The sequence below is a fragment of the Crocodylus porosus genome, unplaced genomic scaffold (assembly GCF_001723895.1).
Source record: "Crocodylus porosus isolate Cpor-Errol unplaced genomic scaffold, CroPor_comp1, whole genome shotgun sequence".
In the NCBI taxonomy this organism is placed as follows: domain Eukaryota; kingdom Metazoa; phylum Chordata; order Crocodylia; family Crocodylidae; genus Crocodylus; species Crocodylus porosus.
Window position 1 is genome coordinate 120,085,367 of NW_017728943.1, and position 22,606 is coordinate 120,107,972.

The 22,606-nt window shown below is 45.4% G+C and overlaps 1 protein-coding gene across 1 annotated transcript in view; it reads right to left on the minus strand.

Moving 5' to 3' along the window:
• Positions 1-11,074: 11,074 nt before the first annotated feature.
• Positions 11,075-22,606, minus strand: part of IYD (iodotyrosine deiodinase) — a 31,370-nt gene continuing 19,838 nt past the window's right edge. The window contains exons 2-4 of the mRNA XM_019548630.1: positions 18,354-18,621; positions 15,351-15,507; positions 11,075-12,190 (exon numbers count right to left, since the gene is read on the minus strand). Coding sequence (XP_019404175.1) covers positions 12,008-12,190; positions 15,351-15,507; positions 18,354-18,621 — 608 coding nt within the window. The 3' untranslated portion in view covers positions 11,075-12,007. The remainder of the gene's footprint in view (positions 12,191-15,350; positions 15,508-18,353; positions 18,622-22,606) is intronic.

Below are 22,606 nucleotides of genomic sequence, written 5' to 3' on the forward strand. Positions count from 1 at the left end.
AGCACAGGGCCACCCTACCCAGCCTATGGGGATCCCTGTAGGTCTGGAAACTTGTCTCCAGGGAGTGGCTACCTCTCCACCCTGTCAAGTTTTTGTGTCCACGGGAAGCCTTGCAGGCCAGATGACATGATTGTATGGGCTGGGTCTGGCCCATGGGCCAAGGGTTGAGCACCACTGCTCTAATAGATAATGTAGAAATAGTGGCACAAGCATTCCTGGAGCATGTGTAATGATTCAGTTAATTGGTGCAGATTCTACATTTGATGCATGTTCATATTGCAATTTCCCTGATCTTGTGGTTGTTTGTTCCCACCCCTCTGTAAATAAGGGTATTTTGGAGTATTTTTAAGATGTTGCTTAAAAATGTGCTGCCAGAGCCAATTTTTAGGTAAAAAAGATGTGAATGCTTGTCTCTGCCCTCCAACATCAGCAACAGCCTTAATTCACTAGCAACCCGTTGACCAGATGGCAGAAACTTTGTTTTAAGAGCTTTGCCAACCAGTCCTTGGCGATCTGCTTTTTAAGATCTATTTAAAAGGAGGTAGTATTAAGTTTTTTTCCTAAACACAATGCAGAGGACAGTCACTCCGCACAGCTTTGCTAAGTTTCCTGCTGGCCTCTGGGCTTCACCCTGTCTTCAGCAAACCCTGCCAACAAGCTGTCACATTCACTGGCTTGACTGGAATGACAGGATGAATAGTCTCTGCTCGGTAGGTATCATGATTGTCTGTTGTGCAAACTGAACTCCAGTTAGTTAACTCCAGCTAGTTAATTCCACTCCTCATTCTGAACGCAGGTAAGATGGTTGCATTGTGTTTGCTAAAAGTGAAAGGCAAAGCTCAACCAAGACAGGCTTTTCACTCAGTTTACATTGCAAGAGTGCTGCCAATTTGTCTGCAGTCAGGGCAGAAGGCAGGGTACGTTGTCCTCAGCTGGCCATTCTTACCTGAGTGGGCCTGGCTGCCAAGAGCTTATTTCCAGCATGGCCCTAGTTGCCTGTTTGATTGTGGCTGACTGCTTATAAGCAGCAGCTCTTTCATTGCCAAGGAGGCTACTCAACAGGACAGATGCCCTTGTCTACCAGATACCCCCTGATCGCTTTGCTTCAGGCTTGCCAGATTTTGATCCTCTCCCAAGTCTAGACCCCTACCTGATAGCCAGCTTCTGGCTTTAGTTTTGTAACTTTGTCATATCCTAGTCCCTTACAGCTACAGCTGCATGCTCTGGAAGCCTTGGCTAGAAACAGTGACCTGAATCCCTGCTTCTTGTTCTTGATCTCCCTACCTCATGGCTTTACCCAGAGTGACTGCCTGTGTTTTAGTTCTTTGCAGACCTGACTCTTAACTGACGCATGGAAATTCTCTGTTCCTGACCTTGTCTTCTGATTCCCTATGTCTCAGTTATAGCCATGATATTCCTAGCCCTAAGGCCCCCTCTAGTTCATGCTTTATATACTTCTGAACTTGAGCTGAACACACAGCAAACCAAGCCACAGGATAAGGACCTCTACCAAAAAGATAAGCTGTCTCTTTGTGAATGTCCACCCATCAGCTCAAGCTCAACTTGGGTAGAACAGAGCTTGTAATTCTCTCAAGTCACCCCCATTACTCCCTACTCGGTCACTGTGGACAACATCACCATATTTCCTGTCACTTAAGTCCAGCCCTGTATTTTTTGGTCCCCATGCCCTGGTGACCTCTAAGTCTTGCAGACTCTGTCTCCTTAATATCTCTAAAACATGCCCTTCTCAATCCAGTCATACCACTAATCCAGGTTCTCTGCATCATCTGGCATCCTGATTACCACCACTTCTTTTTCTTTGGCATTAACAAATGCAATCTTCCTGCCACTCAGGTCCATGCAGAATGCTACTAACAATATTGTTTTCCTAGCCCACTGTCAACCCTCTTGATAAATGCCTTCACTGTTTCCCTCTCTGCAACCCTGACAAACAGAAAATGTTTGTTTTCACTTTCACGGCCCTTCAGTCAATAATCATCACTATGTTAGGAAACCAGGATGTGGGTGGTTTTGCATAGTGGTTAGGCACCCATTGCACATGTGCAGTCTACATCAGCTCCCAGAGACAGGGAGTTCAGAGGGGTCTGGCAAAAGAACTGGATTTGGGGCCCATAATCAGAGTCAGGATAGGACAAGGTCAGAAGCCAAAGGGTAAGCCAAGTGTTAACCAAGATCAGAAGCCAGAAGTCAAACCAGAATCAGGAGCAGAGAAATGGAATCAGGGAATGCCAAAGACCTTACCAAAATTCAGAACTAGGCATCAAAACCAGTAAGGATGCACACAGAAAGCCAAGGACAAGAGCAGACAAGGATATTGAACAGTGGATCTAGCTTGCAAGTGCTGGAGTGGGCGGGCCCTCCTGCCTTGGCCTCAGGGGATTGGCTACTTTGATTACCTCACTCATGTGATCTGGGTTTGGTGTAGATGATGCTTGTTCAGGGGATGACTTGACCTAATTTTGTGACTGGGACCAGCTGGGTCCAGGGTTCTCCCCTGGCCTCATGCTACCCTACCTATCGTCTCACAATCATTACCAAGAAGTTGATTCCCAGTTCTGATCAGTCATGATGCCAGGCTCCATTGCCTGCTTGTTACATTTTCTGACAAGCACTTACATGCTTTCTCTGATGTTCTGAAGGAACTCCCCAGAATCAGAGCATTTTTTGTCTAGCCAGGTCTCAAAAATGTCCAAGGATGGAGATTTCAACACTTCACTGAGTAACACTTCTCCAGTGTTTTACTACCCTCCTAGTGAGAAAATTCTTCTTATAGCTAACCTAAACTTCCCTTGCTGCAATTTGAAACCATTGCTCCTTGTTCTGTCATCTGCCACCACTGAGAACAGTCGAGCTCCATCCTCTTTTGAACCCCGCTTCAGGTAGCTGAAGTCTGGTATCAAATCCAGTGGTGCAAGGAAATTTTTAATTTTATTTATAGAAACACTCAGCGGTAACTGGTGAATGGTTTAGCATTCAGTGCTGATCAATTGGTGGCCTGCAGAGCACCTCCCCATCTACAGGAGCCAGGATGTGTGTGGCCAGGCAATTCCACACAATGGGTCCCTGACCAGCGTTTGCATGCTGATTGTAGGGGGTGTCGTGTCCTGCCTGCCCATGTCTTTGTCTGGCCACTGCCTCCCTCACTTCCCTCACTTCCTCAGACCAGGAGTTACTGAAAACCTTCCCCCCGGTCTTGCAAATATTGTGGAGCATGTAGGCTGCCACAGTGAAAGCTATAATGTTTTCTGGCTCTACTTTGAGCCTGTCGTTCAGTGACCTCCACTATGCTTTCGGACAGCCAAATGTGCATTCAACAGTCATCGGGCATTTGCTGAGGTGGTCATTGACTATAGTCTTTTGCTGGGTAGTAATGTGTCTTCCATATGGCTACATGAGCCAGGACAGGAGGGGGGTAATCCATGTCCACTATGATAAGTAGGGACACAGCAATATCTGGGATCATGGCATCAGGGACCCCAAGTGTATATTATCCTTTTCCCCTTATTCCAAGCAGCAGTGAGTTTCAAAAGACATATGCATCATGCGTGCTGCCTGCCCAGCATGTGTACATGTTAGTGAAGTATCCTCAGTGATCAACTATGGCCCAAGGGGTGAGCTTTTGGGGATGGCAGGGCTCTCAACGCCCAAGATTTTATTACTGTGACCAGAGAAAGGCACAGTGGGCAAACCAAGGCAGGTTGGTGAACTGGCTGACCTAGAAATTTGCTAACGTGGGGAGTGCTAATTGGGTGTGTGCTCTGACAGCATCAAGCTCACCAGGGATCAAAAGGTGAACAGGATGATTGGCAGTGTTGGCGATCAGAACAACTTCAAAGCAGTCAGGCAGGCTTGACAAAATTCTAATTACCAATAAAAGCCAGCAAACCTCCTACCCCCACCCTCCCACAACCTAGTGACTATTTCCCCATCTCCACTCCTCCTCTTAAACAAGGGGTACGTGAAGTGAAGAGCTGAACAAAGCAGATAGAAACCGTTGTTTACAATACCAAAAAATAAACAAAATTAAACAAACCACAGGAGAACTTTTATAAGATAACAATGCATAATTACTTAGGATTACCATACATTCGGGTTTTCCCAGATCTATTCTCTTTTTAGATCCTCTGATCTCTGTCCAGGTGGTTTTTTAAATATGATGAGCTTCAAATTTTTCCCCAGCACTTCCTGGCTTGCCCTAATAAGAAGCTGCTTTGGGCTGGGGGCAGTGCGATTGGAGGCAGGGTGCACACACACGCGGTTGGCATGTAGCCAGGCAGAGGGTTGGCGCAGCCTGGCACCTGGACACAGGTAAGTCTGCAGGGGGCAGGGGCTGGAGGGGTTGAAACTATCAGGGGTGTGTGTTTTTGTGTAGGGGATGGGTACCTGCCAGCACTGGGAAAAGGTGGTTGGGTACCCGGGCTGCAGCAGGGTGGGGGAGATACCTGGTGCTTGCCCCTCCAGTGGGGGAAGGGGGTCCTTCAGGGGCAGCAGGGAGCTCCATCACTGGCCTGGTGCAAGTGGGTCCAGTATCTGTGCTCGCAAGGGCAGGGCAGCCGGGGGACACTGCAGGGCTGGGGGATGAGGGGGTCAGGAGCACGGGCACTGGCAGCACTAAAGGGTTGTGGGTTGGGAGTGAGGGGCACTGGCAGGGCTGGGATCTGTGGGTCAAGAGTGAGGGGAAGCAGCAGGGCTGAGGGGGCTGTGGCTTGGGAGTGAACAACAGAATGGGGAGGGGCAAGGCACTGGCATATCACTGCCCCCCCACTGTCATATACCCCTTCCCCTCCCCCCTGCATGACAGGTGTCCTCACTTTTTGAACTAGAAATATGGTAAGCCATGAAAAAAAATCAATCTAAGCAATAATCATTTCTAAGTAGCCATGGGACTCTTTAGCCTGGAAAAGCTCAGGCTCAGGGGTGATCTGATGGCCACCTATAAGTTTATCAGGGGTGACCACCAGGATCTGGGGGAACATCTGTTCACCAGAGTGCCCCAAGGGATGATGAGGTCGAATGGTCACAAACTCCTGCAAGACCGTTTCAGGCTGGACATAAGGAAGAATTTCTTTACTGTCCAAGCCCCCAAGGTCTGGAACAGTCTGCCAGCGGAGGTGGTTCAAGCACCTACATTGAACACCTTCAAGAGTAAATTGGATGCTTATCTTGCTGGGATCCTATGACCCCAGCTAACTTCCTGCCCTTTGGGCAGGGGGCTGGACTCGATGATCTCCCGAGGTCCCTTCCAGCCCTAATATCTATGAAATCTATGAAGTAAAAGAAACTGGCTCTAAGGTAGAATCTCAGAGCTTGACTGAGAACTTGTGGATGGCAGAGGGTGGATCCATACTGGTCTGTGCTGCTCGCAGGTAGGGGCAGGGGCAGGGGCAGGGTCTGGGCCAATGACCAACTGACATAAAATCGTAGCCAGAAGTATTTGCCAGTCCTGCCGGGACTTGGAATGCCTCCTGGACTTGGTGCGGATCCTTTTGTGCTGCACAGCCATGAATCTGCCCGTAGCCTCATGGACCTGTCTGACCATCTCACACAGCCAATGCTCACAGTCCCTAAAGGCAGTCAAGATCCTGTCAGTTCATGCATCGGTGGCAACCTGCCTTGGTAGCCTGCATGTCCTTGGCTGTGGCATTACAAGCGGAACTGAAAATCAAGAGATGTGGGAAATAGAGTGAATTAAGGATATTAGGTTGCTCTAAAAAGACAGACTTGGTGAATCTTGTGAGCAGATAAGAAGCTGTTGGCCCAAAATGGCCGAGAAGGTGTGCTAGGCCACGGGTGGTGGCAGCCCCTGATTGGCTGCAAACAAGTGTTCACTAGAGCTGTGCAAAAGGAAGCGTTTTGTTTCGACCAGCGTTTCGACATTTCGACAGAACAGTGTTTCATTTTTATTTTTGTTTTGCATCAAAACAGCTGTTCCATTTCGTTCTGTCGAAACATTTTGCCGTTTCGACCCTGTTTCAATGTTTCGTCCATAGGATATAATGGGGAAGGTTGAAACAGGCTATAATTTTGTCATTTCTGGCTTGATTTTGATGAAGCTTGCAGAAATGGTAGTCTCTTCTGAGGGCATGACACATACCAAATTTCAAGAAGATAGGTGTAGGGAGTTCAGAGAAAGGTCACCCCAGAGTCTTGAGAGAAAAACTCATGTCACATGTATGTGGTAAGCCACAGTGGGGTCAAAACTGCAGGCTTGCTAGCCCCTGCTGAGGCCACAAAGTCTGCCAAATTTCAGGAAGATCAGTGCAGGGATTTGGGGGGAACTGCACCCCAAATTCTTGAAAGCAAAGCTCATGTCATGTGTATGTGTTAAGCCATGATGGGGTCAAAACTGCAGGGGTGGTAGCCCCTGGTGAGGCCATGAAGCCTGCCAAATGTCAAGGTGATAGGTGCAGAGGTTTGGGGGAAACTGCATCTCAAGCTGCTGACAGGCAAAACTCATGATATAGATGACACTGTGTGTGTTAAGGCACAGCAGGCTGAAAACTGCAGGGCTGGTAACTGCTGCTGAGGCCACAGAGCCTGCCAAGTTTCAAGGAGATAAGTGCAGGGGTTTGGGGGAAACTGCACCTCAAGCTGCAGACAAGCAAAACTTGTGACATGGGTGCTTGTGCAACTGTGTCTGTCTTGGGGCACTGAAGGCGGGGCGGACTACTGCAGGCCTGGCTGCTAAGCTTCTGTGTTACCAGTTACCAATGAATCATGATTCACTCAGGGACTGGCTTTATGCACAGTACCTAGCTATTACATAATGACTTAATGAGCATGGATTAACACCTACAAAACCAGAGACTAAGGGGAGGAAATAATCAATACAGACAATCAACTCCCTCCAGAGACACAGTCAGGTGCACAAGCACCCATGTCATGAGTTTTGTCTGTCTGCAGCTAGAGGCGCAGGGCCCCAGAACCCCCCTGCACCGATCTCCTTGACAGCTGGCAGGCTTCATGGCCTCAGTGGGGGCTAGTAAACCTGCAGCTTTCACCCTGCTGTACCTTAACACATGGTGTCACCCATGTCACAAGTGTTGCTTGTCTGCAGCTTGAGGTGCAGTTTCCCCCAAACCCCTGCACCGATCTACTTGAAACATGGCAGGATTTGTGGCCTCACCAGGAGCCACCGCCCCACAGGAGTTCCTCATGGTGGTTGGTGGGAAAAGTCTGGGAATTTTTGCTGTGAACACAAGACCTCTTGCAAGTTTTTCTGCCAGTCAACTGTTTGGTTCCAGACTGGGCCAAGCAAGGCATGGGGGCTGTCTGCACCCATGGCAATTCTTGTGTATCTGTTTAATGGGGACCCAATTAAACTCCTTTTAGGTGTTAAATGCTCAGAGAAGAACCCACCCAACTTGGCAGGCAGGCAGGGTCAGGCTTCTTTATACCAGGCATGGTACAGCAGCCATGGGGGAAGCCCTGCTCCACCGTCCCTGCACCCCAGAAAGTCCCTGTCCATGCATGGCATAGCAGCAGGCCATGTAGTGACCCATGTGTCAAGACACTGCTCCTAGGGGCACAAACTAACAGACTGACCACCTGCCCAAGAGCCCATCTGCCCCCACCCCAATGTGAGGCAGGCACAAGCCTCGGGTCTGGCTTGTGCCTCAAGCCTAAACCACCAGGGTGAACCAGAAATAGTGCCTGGCATCCTGGAACTGCAGGTTGGGTTCGGGGGGACTGCACACTGAAAAAAAATTTTGATGCCTGCAGGCTAATATCTACCATCCAGAGACCAGGCACTTGCTTACTGCTTTTAGCAGCAAAGAAAACCACACTCAGCAGCCCCCATAAAGCAGGCCATTGATTATTAATTCCATGCATGAACCCCAAACTAGGGGAACAGGATACACCTTTCGCTGGCAAAGGCACAAACTCATTTAAATCACCAAAGACTCGCATACATGTAAAGTGTGATGTAATTAAGCCACACAAAGGGAAATTTTTGTCTTGTGTACATCGTCTGGTCGTCACGTGTACAAGCGCTCTGTTATTCCAATCACATAGTCCTGTGACTCTGCAAGAATTTCCAGTTCTTCCTACTTGTTTCCCAGGCTCTGTGCATTCACGTACAAGCATCTAAGGTAACTAGTCGCCCCTTCCTGCTTGCTCTTCCTCCAAGTCTCTCGCTTTCCCACTTACCTCAGGGCTTTAGTCTCCATCCCCTGGCCAACCTAGTTTAAAGCCCTCCTCACTATGTTAGTGAGCTTATCTGTGAAACAGAAACAGCCACAAAGCTACGTCCTTCTCATCCCTTTGTAAAGCTCTCCTTCCATTATGCCCAGAAAAAAGACTTGCCACTGAATGTCAATGTACGGGGTCCACTACCTATCATACTGACCAAAGCTATCTCATTTTTTGGCCAGTAGAGAAACAATGTAAAGCCTTGTGAGTTATGAGTCAGAAGTGCAATGCAAATTCGATAATAGTAGTGTAGCTAAGTCATACTAGCTAGGTGGGATTTTCAAAAACATTCTGGTGGTCTAGCTGTGCACTTGCTGAAGTCCATGGTAGTTCATGCATCTTCAGTGAAAACAGTGAGGCCAATCTAAGCATGTTTGAAAAATCAACACAGAATTATGTATATCTGGTTCTGCTTACCTCTATTTTTTTCATCTTTGCGCTAAAGTAGCTTAGCTCTACACTTTTGGGCTAAGGATCTGACTCCTTTGCTTGTAGCTCCCCTTGCTTCTCATGGTCTAAGTAGGTTTGGGATGTAACTCCACTCTCTGAAGTTGCAGTACTTTAACAATACCAGCATGGTAAATCCTATGCAAGAAGGACAATAAGCTATAGTGGGATATCAGATATCTTCTGCCACTATAAAAACCTTAACTGAAATGTTGGTACTGCTGGTACAAAGACTACATGCAGACCCAGCCATAGAGAGACAGACTGTTTCTGGTTCAGAAAGTTTAGCTTATTACCCACTGTCAGTGTTAATGGGATCTCAGGGTACGTCTATACCTTGGTGTTGTTGTGCCCCATGAGCTGTTCCTGAACACATGCAACACATCCATTCTCTCAGGCACATTCCAAACTCAGAAATAAGACAGTGAGGCTATTCTTGAGACTTCCATGTCCAGTATGGTTGGTAGTGGCTGCTGGTGATGCCCCAGAATGGCCTCTCTTCTAGGTTTGGAGAATGCTTTCAGGAGCAGCTGGGCATGGCATGTTTTGGAATAGCCCAGCCAGGAAGTGCCATTATGCCAGGCACTCCTAAAGGCTCAGTGTGATCGTCAGAGGAGCTTAAGAACACAGAAAAATTCTGAGCTATAAAAAAAGCACAGTAAACACTGAATAATGAAAACATCTAAAGTGTCTTTAAAGGAATGATTGTGCACTGGAAGTAGCATTGACTGGATAATGTAAGGGCTCTTTGTTTTTCAGCTAAGATCTTAAATTCCCAGGCTTTCAGGTATTCCTCACTAAGGGCTAAATTTCCAAAACATTCAAAGCCTACATTTGAGATAAAATTTTCAGAAGAACTTGGCTCCTACATGAGCACTAAAACAAGTGGCCCCCTCTTCAGTACATTGGGTGTCAGTGAAGGCTTAGCCACTGTGGGAGATGCAATGGGCTGAGTGCTGTAGAAAATCTAGACCAGTTGGTGATTCTTAGTTGATATTTTTAATGGGTAGCTGAATATAAAAATAAAACCCCCATGGACTCCTTGTGAGACATTTCTACCCACTTAATCTCTACCAAGATAACACAGTTATTAGAACCAAACAAACGAAAAGCCTTTAATTAATACATGTAAAACAACTGGTAGATGGAATTTTTCATTTTATTTAAGAATGTCCTGCAGGGAAATGCAAGAGCAAAAGTTTCTTATCTACGCTTTTCATTTACAGCTGAAAAAATGACAGCACAATTGTTAAAGAATAGTGGCAGTCCCAAGCAGGTTTGACAAAAGAGCAGTGCTAAAGCTTGATTTGTAAGATTCTCACTGGTGTCTCATCAGCAGTGTAATATGATTGAAGTGGTTGCATCCAAATGCATATTTTAGAAACAAAGAGTTCTGCTTTGTAGCGTTAAAGGTGCTTTGGTGGGTGAAATCTTTAAATGAGTCATTTCTATGTCACAGCTGTGCAATTTTCAGGTTCATTTTTATGAGCTTCTTCTCTATATGTTAATTTGCAAAGTCCAAAAATGGGAAAAACAAAACATATCTTCTTTTGGCAATTAATTTTGTGTGCTCTTTTAATTACAAGTCACCTTTCCAGCAGAATCCCTGATGCAGATGCTAACAGAGAGCACTTTTGTTAGCACAGTGTTGGGGATTAGCAACCTATAGCTTACAGGTCAGATCAGGCCCCGCAAGGAATTCCATCCAGCCCAGGTAGCTGAATGGCAAAGGCAATTCCCCGGAAGGAAGTAACAACTGGATCAAAAGTGCAGTAGCGACATGGAAAGCAGCAGCTGGGTCAGAAGATCGGCAGGGGAAGTGATGACAGCCCACCTTTGGAGTGAGCTGTACTAATTTGGCCCACCACTCCTAAAAGATTGTCAGTCTGTTTTGGGAAGATGGGGTAGCTTTGCTGGCAGCAAAAAAAATCCTCTTTGCATATGCTGTGTCCCCTCTAGGGGTTTTTTCCTGATTTAACTCACCAGCATAGCTTTAATGACAGAGGCTTTTTTTGTAACAAACCCAGGGTCAGTGTTACTTCATGCATGCCAAATCAGGAGCAACAATGTTGGATTCTCTAGGGCAGACAAGGCACCAGTGATTTAGCCACCGTATCATGTATACATAACCAGGGCATGTGTGGAGGATACCAGTTAAAACACCTCAGATGCCTTGCATGCTTTAGGCAGGCAAGGTTCTTTGGGTAGATGTGATATCTTTTATTAGGCCAACTGAGTAGTTAGAAAAAAAGTTCTTTGCAACCTTTCAGGCACAATCACCCTTCTTCAGGCACAGGGAGACTCCGCTGGTCTGAGACTCCAAGAAATGAAAGAAGCTAGAAGTGTGACAGGATGTCAGTGAGAATGTAAATAGGTGGAAATTAGCTTGTGTGCTTTAGATCAGTGTTTCTTAACCCATGGTACGTGTACCCCTGGAGGTACGTGAGACACAGGCAGGGGGTACACGGGTGCTGCGTTTTGGTCTTTCCCTGCTCAGGCCGGAAGTTCCAGCCGCCGTCCTCCCGCCGTGTCTGGTGCGCCGGGGCTTTTACTCCCCAGTGTCAGCGTGCTGGGGGATAGGGAGGGAGGCCCTGCACAGGCTGCTTTGCCCTGGGTCGTGATGGAAAAAGTGGGACTCGGCTCATGGCAGTGAAACCAGAAGTGCCATGGTGGGACTTCTGGTTTCGCTTTTTCCGTGTCGATTGGCAGGGGGTACCAGAGGTTGAGAACCACTGCTTTAGTCTGCCCACAGCTGGGGGCTCCTATCAATGACACCAAAGCAAAGGCAGTCTGAGAAGAGTCTAGTTCAGACAGGTACAATCCCTATCCTTGCAAAGTTTAATAAAGCTACTGGAGGAGTGCTTGAATAATGCATGCTCAGCAATATCAATTATCTGAGCCACTTAGGTCTCCTTAAGCTCTCTAATGCTTCCCTTGAACAAAAGCCCTAATATGAAAATAGCTGTGCAAGTGACAATCACAAAAGTATCACACAAGGGCAATTTCCCAATTCAGGAAAAAAGTTGTCCCCTCAGGTGGAGAAGCAATTTGAGTGATGAAGGTCATTTAAATGCCATTGTGTACATCCCCTGGAACAATCAACCAGGCTCATTGATAATAACAGCTGTCAAATTCACCATGCTTGACTACTCACTGCATATAGTGAATGTAGCCACTGCAAATGCTAGCACTAAAAAGGCATACCAGTATAAACAGCCAGTGCAGCAGATGCATAAAAAAGGACAAAGATGAACTGTGCACAATAGATATGAAGAGAAGCAGAATTATGGGAGTTGTTGATTTACAACAGGCATTTTGGTAGTTGCTCGCCTTGATTTTTTCATGCTCACATAGCTACCATAATATCATCCAGGGGCTTCCGTGTCAGATCAGGCACAGTGGCGTCTTTGCTGGGATATCCAACAGGGAGCAGCAAGAGTAACTTCTCATTTGCTGGGCGGTGAAGCAGCACCCTGAGACGAGGGCCACAATTCAGAGGGGTAGAAGTCACTGTCACCAGACCCACGTTCTGGAATGAGAGAGGAGGAGGTAGGGACAGGCAGAAACACTTTTAAATGAACAGACCAAAATAAAATCCTTACTCCCGAGTCTGTGACTGCCTCTCCATTCCTACAATAATGTCCACTGTACAATAATGTTCATTGACTGCCATTCCTACAATAATGCCCATACTGTCCATCAGGCTTTAGAACTCAACTTTATTCTACTGATAGCCTTAGCAACAACAAAGAAGGTTTCCTATCGTACTTAAGGCAAATCTTGGGGGTTCCTGCAAACATAGCATATTTGAGGATTTGGGGAGGCAGAAATTCAACATTCAGAATACTGTTCTGTCCCCTCTACATGCCATCAACTGCATAAAGGGCCCCACAGGAAGAGCCAAGGGACAGGAAAGGATTTCCCTAATGATGAAGCAACAAAGACTAAAGAAAGTAGCCTCACAGGTCCTACCATGTTGGGGTGGGGGAGTGGAGAGGAGCCCACCTGAAGCAGCTATTACAGTGGGGCTTCTGTAAAGAAACTGTCTTTCAAGGAACACAGTCTGGGACACAGTGGTACAACTACCAGGATTTGTGCCCTGGGCAGCAGAGGCTGGGCCAGTGGCAGCAGCTGCTGTTTTTGCACTCCCTCTAAGTGGGCACCCAAGGCTGGTGCTGCAGTTGCCCACCCCTCCTTATGCTACTGTTATATTACTGGAGTAGCAAAACTACTGGAACTACTGGTGTAGTTGACCCTATTTCTGAATCCGGTTGCTGCAGCTCCCACAGCGAAGTGTTGTGTACAGGCTAACTAGTGCAGCTGAGGTCCAGGTGAAGTGTAACATGCAAATGTCAACTGCAGCTACCTCCTGAACCAGAAGCAGCAGTGCTACATTCCCGTGGTACTGTACCCAACCTAATCATCTCACTGGTCACCAGAGCTACTTAGCACAGCTGCATTCAAGCAGCACTGAGAGGCAGGGCTAACAAACCTGGGCATGGTGCTGCATGAACATAGCTATGCTGCTTCCAGGTCAGGAGGAAACTGCATTCTCACAACAGAGAGCATCAAGCTGCATCCTCTCAGCAGACTCCATAGGACGCTGCCTAGATCTGATCCAGAATTATTTATTTTTGTCCAAATTTGGAACAAATGCCCCAGGTTTGGAGAGCTGAAATCTGGAGCTGTTCCAGGATATCTGGCATGTTCTGTTACTTTAGCACTCCATGCTATGCCACCGCTCAGCGACAGTGATGAGGAGGGTGCTGGGAGTTAGAGCAGCTTGAAGGATTGATCTGATTTATACTGGGCCTGTTTCAGTGCCTGCAGCAAGTGCAACAAAGGGCATCTCAAGTTTGCTGCCCTCTCTATAGGCAGTACTCCATAGGCAGGGGTGTGCCTCTTAAGAGGTGTGACGTTTTCCCCTTAGGAATAGCTTGTCACCTGCTATGAACATGCACTTTATTTAGTTTGGATTTTACAGAAAAACAAAGACATTCATTCAGACCAGTCACCTGTTGCCCAGTCTGCCAATGACAACACCCACAAGGAAATGGGGAAACATGACAAACACTAAAGGGCAAACATAACCAAGAGATGAGCATGCAGCTCTCCCCAGTTCAGTGGGGTTTCTGCCTGAGGATTTAGGGCAGTGCATGGCCTGCTATTTAATCTGCTAAGCATTTGGGGAACCTTTGGGACGAACGGAGATCTATTAAATATGGAGGAGTGCCAGTTTCATAACATTTTCACAAGCTGAGCTTCTCACACCCAGAAGTCTGCCCAGCACTCGTAGCTCAGCAGTGGTCTCCCCCCTCCACCCCCAGTGCCTCTTGCTCAGTTCATAGTCATTGACAGGACTCCATAGCGCTCAACACTACTCGACAGTCTTGTCAGCAACTATGCGCTGAGCAAGAGTCAGGGAGGAGGGAGCACCACTGCTGAGCTACAAGGACCATCAGGTATCTGTCTGCATAAAGGCCCAGGGAGGGATTATGGAAGGAGGAAGAGTGGAGCCTAAAGAGACCAAGACCTAATGACTGGTGAGGAGCAAGACAGTACAACCTTTGGGGGCTTAGGATAGCTGCAAATAACTGACTGCAAGGACTCCTAAAGGAACTGAAGAGCAGGAGGTCTGTGGGAAGAGTAGAGCTCCATGGTGGTTGGTGGCCCAAGGTGGTGGGTCTGCTCCCTTCTCTTTTAGCCACATGCCCAGTGTGCCCTCTTCCTACTCAGGTACTGGGAGGGGAAGTGGACAGCTACCCAGGCAGCTACAGAGGAGTGGCACACCAGTGGCACATTTCAGTCACACGGACTGCTTCCTCCTCAGCTCTGTACCTCGGAAGATTTTCCTTTGATACAACCACCAGACATCAAAAAGGGCACAGAAGGGAAAGACTTATTTCAATAGTAACAAGCTGGTTCAGTGTAAGCGCCATTTTCCTGCCCCTGTTATAGTGATATAACACCCAGGAAACCTTGATGATTCATATATTTATCTGTGTGTATTACAGATAATAAAATGAATTAAATGTTGAGAGATTAATAAGATTATCTGATTGCCCAGTGTAAAACATGCAGTTTCATATGCCTTATACATGAATTCATCTTCAGAAATGCTTTGAACAAAATGAGTGAAACTGCCTTGCCTACTAAGTGCTTCCTCTTTTTTTGCAGTGCTGTGCCTTATAAGACTAAAGATGATCTCAGAGCAATGATCCTTAAAGTATTTTCTAGGGATTAATGAAAGGAAGGTGTTAATAGTATTATGGTTTATGATTGTCAGACTGCTATCTTGAGAATCTTAGCTCTGCCATTTCTGTGCTGTATGTGCCAGGATCAACTCTCTAAAAGGAGGTGCAGGCAACATGAGACGCACGGTTTTTCTTACTGTTAACCAATATTAAAGGAAGATGGGATTTATCTTCCTGGACCTAAGCCTCTTCATATTGGGCAGAGCATTTTTCAGTACAAATATGTACTAGCAATATAGGAGCATTCAAAGCTTCAAGTTTTCATGTGATTCTATTAATTTTTTGAATAGTAATGTCAAGCTTTTTCACACCTCCCATAAGACTTGGGTTTAGTCCCAGTTTGGGGCTAAGGTTCAGTTTTGTTATTTTATTCAAACCAATTCATCCATGCCTTGTCTAAACCCAACCCAACTGTGTGACAAATCACTGACATACCTGCAGTGCAGCCAGAAGGATACCACAGGCAATAGAAACACTGATCTCATTGTAGTAATGGGTCCTCTTTTTGCCATTTGGAAGTCTCCCATATACCTGCTTAAAAATGAGGATCAGATAGGGAGCTGTATCCAGGTATTCTTTGATCCAATTTGTTCTGCAAAAAGTTCATTGTTAAGACCATTATTTTTTTGTTGCCTAATCCTTTTCACTACATCACAAAATACTTGCATTGGCCATAAAGATTTGGGAAAAGGATGCAACAGTTATGATGATGGGGCTCTTAAAGACAAAAGAAAACTTACCACAAATTATTGTTAGTGAACACTTTAGAATTTTAATAAAATATTAAATGTACTGATATTACTAATAATATTTTTATTTAAAATGTTGAGTGTTTTTTTTTATAGAAATAGACCTGAACTAGAGCCCTAAATCTTAGTACATGTGGACAATATGGATAAAAGACTTGTTTTTTTGTCCAGCTCTGTAGTGTTGTTGTACAGAAATGTGATACAGATCTATCTTTTCTTACCTGTGGCCTAGACTCAGGGCACTTGCCTTCAGGCATCAGGAAGATAGGAAGTGACTTAATCTTCCAAAGCAAAATACTGTAATTCCTACTGCAATGCTTATTTTCAGTCTATCAAGATGGGAATTCCTGACATAGCTTAAAAACAACCTTGTCTCAGTTATGCACACAAACGCAACCATCCACAGAGGCACAGCTGGGCAGCTCCATGCTCAAGACATCCATGCAGCACCTAGGGCAATGCCAGCTGCCGTGAATCTCATTGAGTGGCATGATCAGCCACCACTGTGGTCATGGCTGTTTTTGAGCTCCTGCACAAAGGTGGTGCCTGGGGACTGTCCCATCTGCTCCTCCACAGTTACACTTATAGTCATAGAGCCATAAAGAAGTAAGGCTGGAAGGAACCTCCAAAGGACATCCAGTTCAAAACCCCACCTGGGGCAGGGCCATCTCTATCCAACTCAACCTATGCAAACTCTACATAAGACTACCATCAACTCTGACACAACACAAGATCTAACACTCTAACCTGTCACACAGGTTTAAGAGGTGAACCACAGCAGCCAATGTCCTGCATAAAATGTTGTGAATATATGCTCAAGAGGTCCCAGGTAAAGGGCAGGCAACCCAGAGGAACTACAGAGGAACTGCAGCCAACTACAGAGGAAGGCAAAACTGCTCACATTCCCTATCAATCTGACCATGAGGTATAATTCCTTCCTGATCCACAAATATGGCAATCAGCCTGACCCTCAGTAGAGGGACAAGACCCTCTAGCCAGGAACCTCCAGCTTTGCTCCCAGCAGGAACATTGGCACACACCAGTCAAAGTCCCCAGCCTTGGTTGTAGCCAACACCTAATGCCTCTGGGAGGACATATAAATACCTTGACATACATAACAGAAAAGGTGGGGGGGGGGCGGGCAGAGACAGCCAAAAATGCCCAGAAGCACAGGAAATACCATGGTAGAACATAGGCATTGCTATGCCTAGATCATCCCCAGCCAATGGCTGTCCAACCTTTCCTTAAATACTTTCCATGATGGAGTGATGGTCATCCAACCTAGCTCATTGGCCTGTTTTTCAGACATTTTTACTTCAGTGACATTGGTTCCAGGAGTGGTATTATAGGAACTCACAAAACAAGCAAGGATTTTATTGGTGCTATTTGTGAAGAGATAATATATGTAATACCATCTTATGCAAATATTCTAATCTCATTATTATACAGAAAGAGCTACATTTAAATTATTTATATAGCTCCCATGTATTCTGGTTCTGTACCAGAACAATAAATACTATTGATATGAACAAATAAAAACTATAAATGCTATTATCAAAGAGGTGGGGCATATGGAACTGCTAGCCTCTGATCCCAAATGCTTAATGTAATATGCTGCGAAAGCTCCATTGATTTCAGGGGGTTTCCTTATTTCTCTAAAGCTAAGGATTCATGCAAGTCTTTACCTTGAATCATGTAAGCTAGATTATGGAAAATATCTGCCCCCAAAAGGAGGAATTTAATCCTTTCAGTTATGGAATTGAAACAGCCACTCTATGAAGAAGTAGCCTGGTGGAAGAAGCTGCCATGATCTCAGCTGTCTTCTTAGCTCTATTGAAATGGGGTAGAATCTAAGGAGGGATTAATTTCTTCTCTTTTGGAAAATACCTTGCAAAATGAGGAATACTTAAAGATCCTTGGGCAAAAATATTTTAAAGCAAATATTTGTATTTGATTCAAAAAGCTTCTTTGTTTTCCCTTAAAATAAATAAAAGTATTAGTTAGAATATGTTTTCTGAGCAAACACAGCTGACAAGTTTTCAGTTATGAGTTTACTTTTTCAAGATTTTCAGAAGCAACTAAGCATTTTGGGTGTCTTGACATTTGTCTGTCTAACTTTCATTACTTTTTGCTGTTGTCTGCTCACCCAGTTTTCCAAATCAAGCTCTTTTTGGGCATGTCCAGATGAGAGTACACATGTGTTTCCCTGAAGACAAAGAGCAGTAGCACATAGTTGTGCTGCTGCTACTTGTCCCTGGAGAATGCTCATGCACGCATGCTCTGACATGTGGCGAGTTGCCCTGGGTGGAGTAGAGGAGGCAGCCTTACCTGGTGGCCTAGTGCTGCTGCAGCAGCCGTAATCCAGGTGCATAGAGCCTGGCTGGCAGCTGGAATGTGGGTCTGGCCAGCCAGGCTCTGGTTTCAGGTGGTGCATGTTGCTGCCATATGCACTGCCCTGTTTTTTTCTGCCACAGGTTCTTTTAACACTGGGATTTTCCAGTGTCAGAAAAACCCACCACACTGCAAATCAGCAGCGTGATAAATGCCTGCATGTGTGGTTTGTGGCACTGCAGATGGGTGTGTAGCACTGTAAACTGTATGTGCACACTCATCTGGATATGCCCTTCATGTCCTCTGATTTGTCATCATGTTGAAAAATCTTGGCCGCTTTTTGTATTGATGTTTGTACCTCAGTCTTTTTAGGTCATGCACCCATTTGTCTCCCATCCTTTTCCTGTAGTTTACTTCTTCTTCCTCCTCGATGATCTCCCGAACTTTATGTTTTATTTCTGGATCATGCACTACTACAAAAGTCCACGGTTCAGTGTGTGCTCCACTGGGAGAAGTTCCTGCATACAAGTAACAAATAGTAAAATCACTCAACAAAAGGGTAGCAGAAATGAGGCACAAAATCCTCATTCTGTTTACTAAAGGACTGCAAAGCAGAACAACAAGAAATTAGGCTGACCAATGAGAGAGAATGGACTCAGTCCCACTGATCCTGATAGTCTCATTTATTTTTCTGTGGAAAAAAGTATTAAGTGCTACTCACTACTGGCTATCCTATTTAATTCTTGTTCAGATTTCTGTCATAATACGAGAAGCAAGGAATTAGAACTTTTTAATTTAATACATTTAAGGTGTCTGTCTAAGCATCACACAGTAAGTAATATTAATGCAAAACAAAATCAAAGCAAAATACTAAATGGACTAAATATGCAGCTGATTCAAAGGATCTGGCTGAAGGGCCCTCAGGCAGTCAAACCTAGAAGCCAAAATAAATCAGGTGCCACATGATTAAAGAAGGACACTGCTGTGCAGAAGTCTGCTAAGTAGCATTCAGTTTAACTTGACAGCTCCAAAAGCAGCTGACACATGTAGGTACATATTACATTTGAACCTCGCCCCTCACATGTGAAGCTGGCTAAAAAGGACTAAGGTGGAGAATTTTGCTAGCTGAATGGACTCTACTTGTTTCCTTTTAAAAATAAATATTTTAACCACTCGTAGGTCTTAGAAATGAATGTTCATTTATCTAAGCGCTGACTTTAATTTGAGATGTACTATGAACAGGCTACTTAAAGACACGGCTGTCTTTCATATTAAATACGGTTTATCAAGTACTTAATTTTTCCTTAGCTTGAGACCATAATTGCAGGTGTTTACATTTTCCCTTTTTTATATTTCTCAGAACTCTTTTTCTAGATTAGGAGATGCTTTATGTGCATTCCAGGCATATGCGTATGCACTTTGCTGCATTTGCCAAAACATGTTTAGTTTCTTAATGATTGCCACCTAATCAGGAGACAAAAGAGGCTCATGCCATGCAGGTATAGAAACAAAATGGCTTACTGTGTTTTAAAGGGGAAACAACCGAAAGCAAATGACTGCTGGAATCTTTGTATGAGTACGCCTACCGAGTCCCTGAAATTTCTTAATGCTGCTTTCAAATGTTATATTTTACTAACAACAGCCAGCTTGTAGAGCAACAGAAGTAATGCAGGTCCAGTTCAGAGTAAAGTCAATGATGTTGGAGCAGAGATGACTTTGGGCCTGGACAGTACAATAACAGTCTGGGGTACATAAATCCTGGAAAAAACCTTAAAATTTAATTTCTGAGAGGGTAGCTTAACCCACAGTGAAAATGGGGTAGCTGTGTTATATTTATCACAGAGTAAGAACAGACAGACGTGCAGTTACTGTGGAAAGAATGGTGCACTACAAGTTTACAGCCTCGCTTACCTCATAATATCTTCTCTGGGTGCCAATAGCCAGACTCAGTCAAATGACTGGTCATTTGGGGCCCTTGTACACGTGATAAGGGTTTAGTTCTTAAGGGGTGCATGTACATGTCACGAAATTGGCCTTTTAAGTGGATTAATTGCCCTTTTTTACTGGTTTAATGGTGTCACAGTTTACACCTGCGGCAGTGTATTACGTTTCAGTTTCATCAAGCTGTGCACATCTGGCAGTGTATTTCTTTTTAAATGACTTTGTTACTCAGGAAAGTAAAACCCATCAAATGTTTTTTAGTTTGTTATGTAACAAATTGCAGCGATACATCCAGAGAAGGCAGCTGGGATGGTCCATGGGTGCTGAAAGCCCAGGTGTGCTCAGAGAAGCTTGGGCTTGGTGGGCTTTCAGCACCCTGTGCACCATGCCCCCACCTTCTCCAGCCACCAGCACACCCAGCCACCCTCCTGCCACCTTTCTACACTACCCCAGGGGCAAGCCAGCCAATTCTTGGGCAGTCCCAGGTGTCACGAAGGTGCAGAGACAGTGCATGAGGCACTGGAAGTCCGCCAAGCCTGAGTTTCCAAGCCTGAGTATACCTGGGCTTCCAGCACCCTGTGCACCATTGGATTGGGCCAGGTGCTGCCTGTGACCTGGGGTAGCACTCCCCCACCAGCATGCCAACCAAGCGACCCTGAAGGGCAGTACTGCCTTGGAGGGAAGCACCAGGCCCCCTGCAGCTCAGGGGCTGTGTGACTCAGCAGCAGCTCATGTGGACAGGCTCTGCCAAGACAAGAGAAAACAGTGGCGAGGGGCCTGCTTTTTTTTTTTCCAGTGGAGCCTACCTACCTCTCTTGCAGCTGGCAGGGTGAACTGCCAGCAGGCCCTGAGCTGCAGGGGTTCCTGGTCCTTCCCTCTGCAATAGTGATGCCCCAGGCAGCACCCGCCTGCTAGCAGGCAGCTCCAGTGGGCACCACTGCCATGTAGAGAAGGACCGGGCCCCCCACAACTCAGGACCTGCTGGCAGCTCATCCCCTGGCTGACGGTGGGCAGGCTCTAGGGGGGAAAAAAAGGATCAGGGATTGGGTCCCTGCTTTTTCTTTTTTTTTTCTGGTGGAGCCTGCCTGCAGCCAGAGGGGTGAGCTGCCGGTAGGCCATCACTGTTCCATACCAGTGATGGAAGTCCCTAAATTGAAATGGTGGGTTTTTAACTGACACAATGATGGAAAAATAAGTTTCATGATTTCCACGGTGATGGAACCATTGGAGTTGGAGTACTGTGTCCAGTTTTGAGCACCGTACTTCAAGAAGGATGCGGAGACTCTTGAGAGGGTTCACACGAGGGCCACTCATACGGTCAGAGGCCTGCAGGGAAGGCCCTACGTGGAGAGACTGACGGACCTAGATCTCTTTAGCCTTCACAAGAGAAGGCTGAGGAGTGATCTTGTGGCTGCCTATAAATTCATCAAGGGAGGGCAGCAGGGAATAGGACATGCTCTATTTACTAGGGCACCCCCTAGAGTAACTAGGAACAGTGGCCACAAATTGATGTAGACCAGCAGATTTAGGTTGGACATTATAAAGAACTTCTGCACAGTAAGGGTTGCCAGAATCTGGAATGGGCTTCCAAGGGAAGTGGTGCTCTCCCCTACCTTGCGGGTCTTCAAGAGGAGAATGGACAAGCACCTAGCTCTTTCCTACCCAGAGCAGGGGGTCAGACTCGATGACCTACTGAGGTCCCTTCCAACCCTAACATCTATGAATCTATGAATTTAGGGAGAACTAAAGCCCCATCGCTTGTACAAGGGGCCCAGGGTTGCATTCTATGCCTCCTAAATTGAAACAGTGGGTTTTATTTTTCCATCACTGTTTACATGTAATCAGTCTGAAATCTCATGAAATGCTCAGTGTGCTATTCACAGTAAATTGCTGCAGGGGGCACCACATAACAACCTACCCTGCTGATCTCTTTGTACTAAATTACAGCAGGTAACACTGCACACTGCTAATCCCCACTACAGACTGGTGATGTCTATAGTTCAGTTTGCTGATATGTAACCAAAAGTGGTTAATTAATTTAATGAATTTTAGTGTCATTTCATTAATTCAATTATTTTTTACGCATTTTTAAATTGTTCTGAATTTTTTACACCAATATTTTAAAATTTAATTCTTATTGTATTCTTATTATTTTCATCCCTATCTTTATTTTTATACTTATTTTTTATTTTCCTATTTCTATGTCATCAAGCAAACTTTATTTCATGTGTAAATCCATGCGTTTGGTTTTTTTTTCACTCAACCACCCCTAGGACCAGGGCACTGAAATTCTCAGCGCTTATAATATGCACATAAATACAGATACAATGTTTAATTTCAAAATTAATTAAAGTAAAATATTTTGAAAAACTAAAGAAAGGAAATAAAACATTTTATTTTGGGTCAAATGAAATGATTCATTTGTTTTTTTTTCATTTATTTTTTAAATTTAATTTTTGTTTGCTACAATTTTTTTTATTATTATTTTTCAGAACTGCAAGCAAACCAAGATGAATCAGTTATTCACATGGCTCTTCAGATGATAACCTTTCCCCTGCCCCGCCCCCCTGAAACTTAATTCAGTGCTAATTCACTTTGGGGGAAAGCATCCACACTAGAAGACAGGAGGCGATCCAGGCTGACTTGGACAGGCTCAGCAAATGGGCGGAC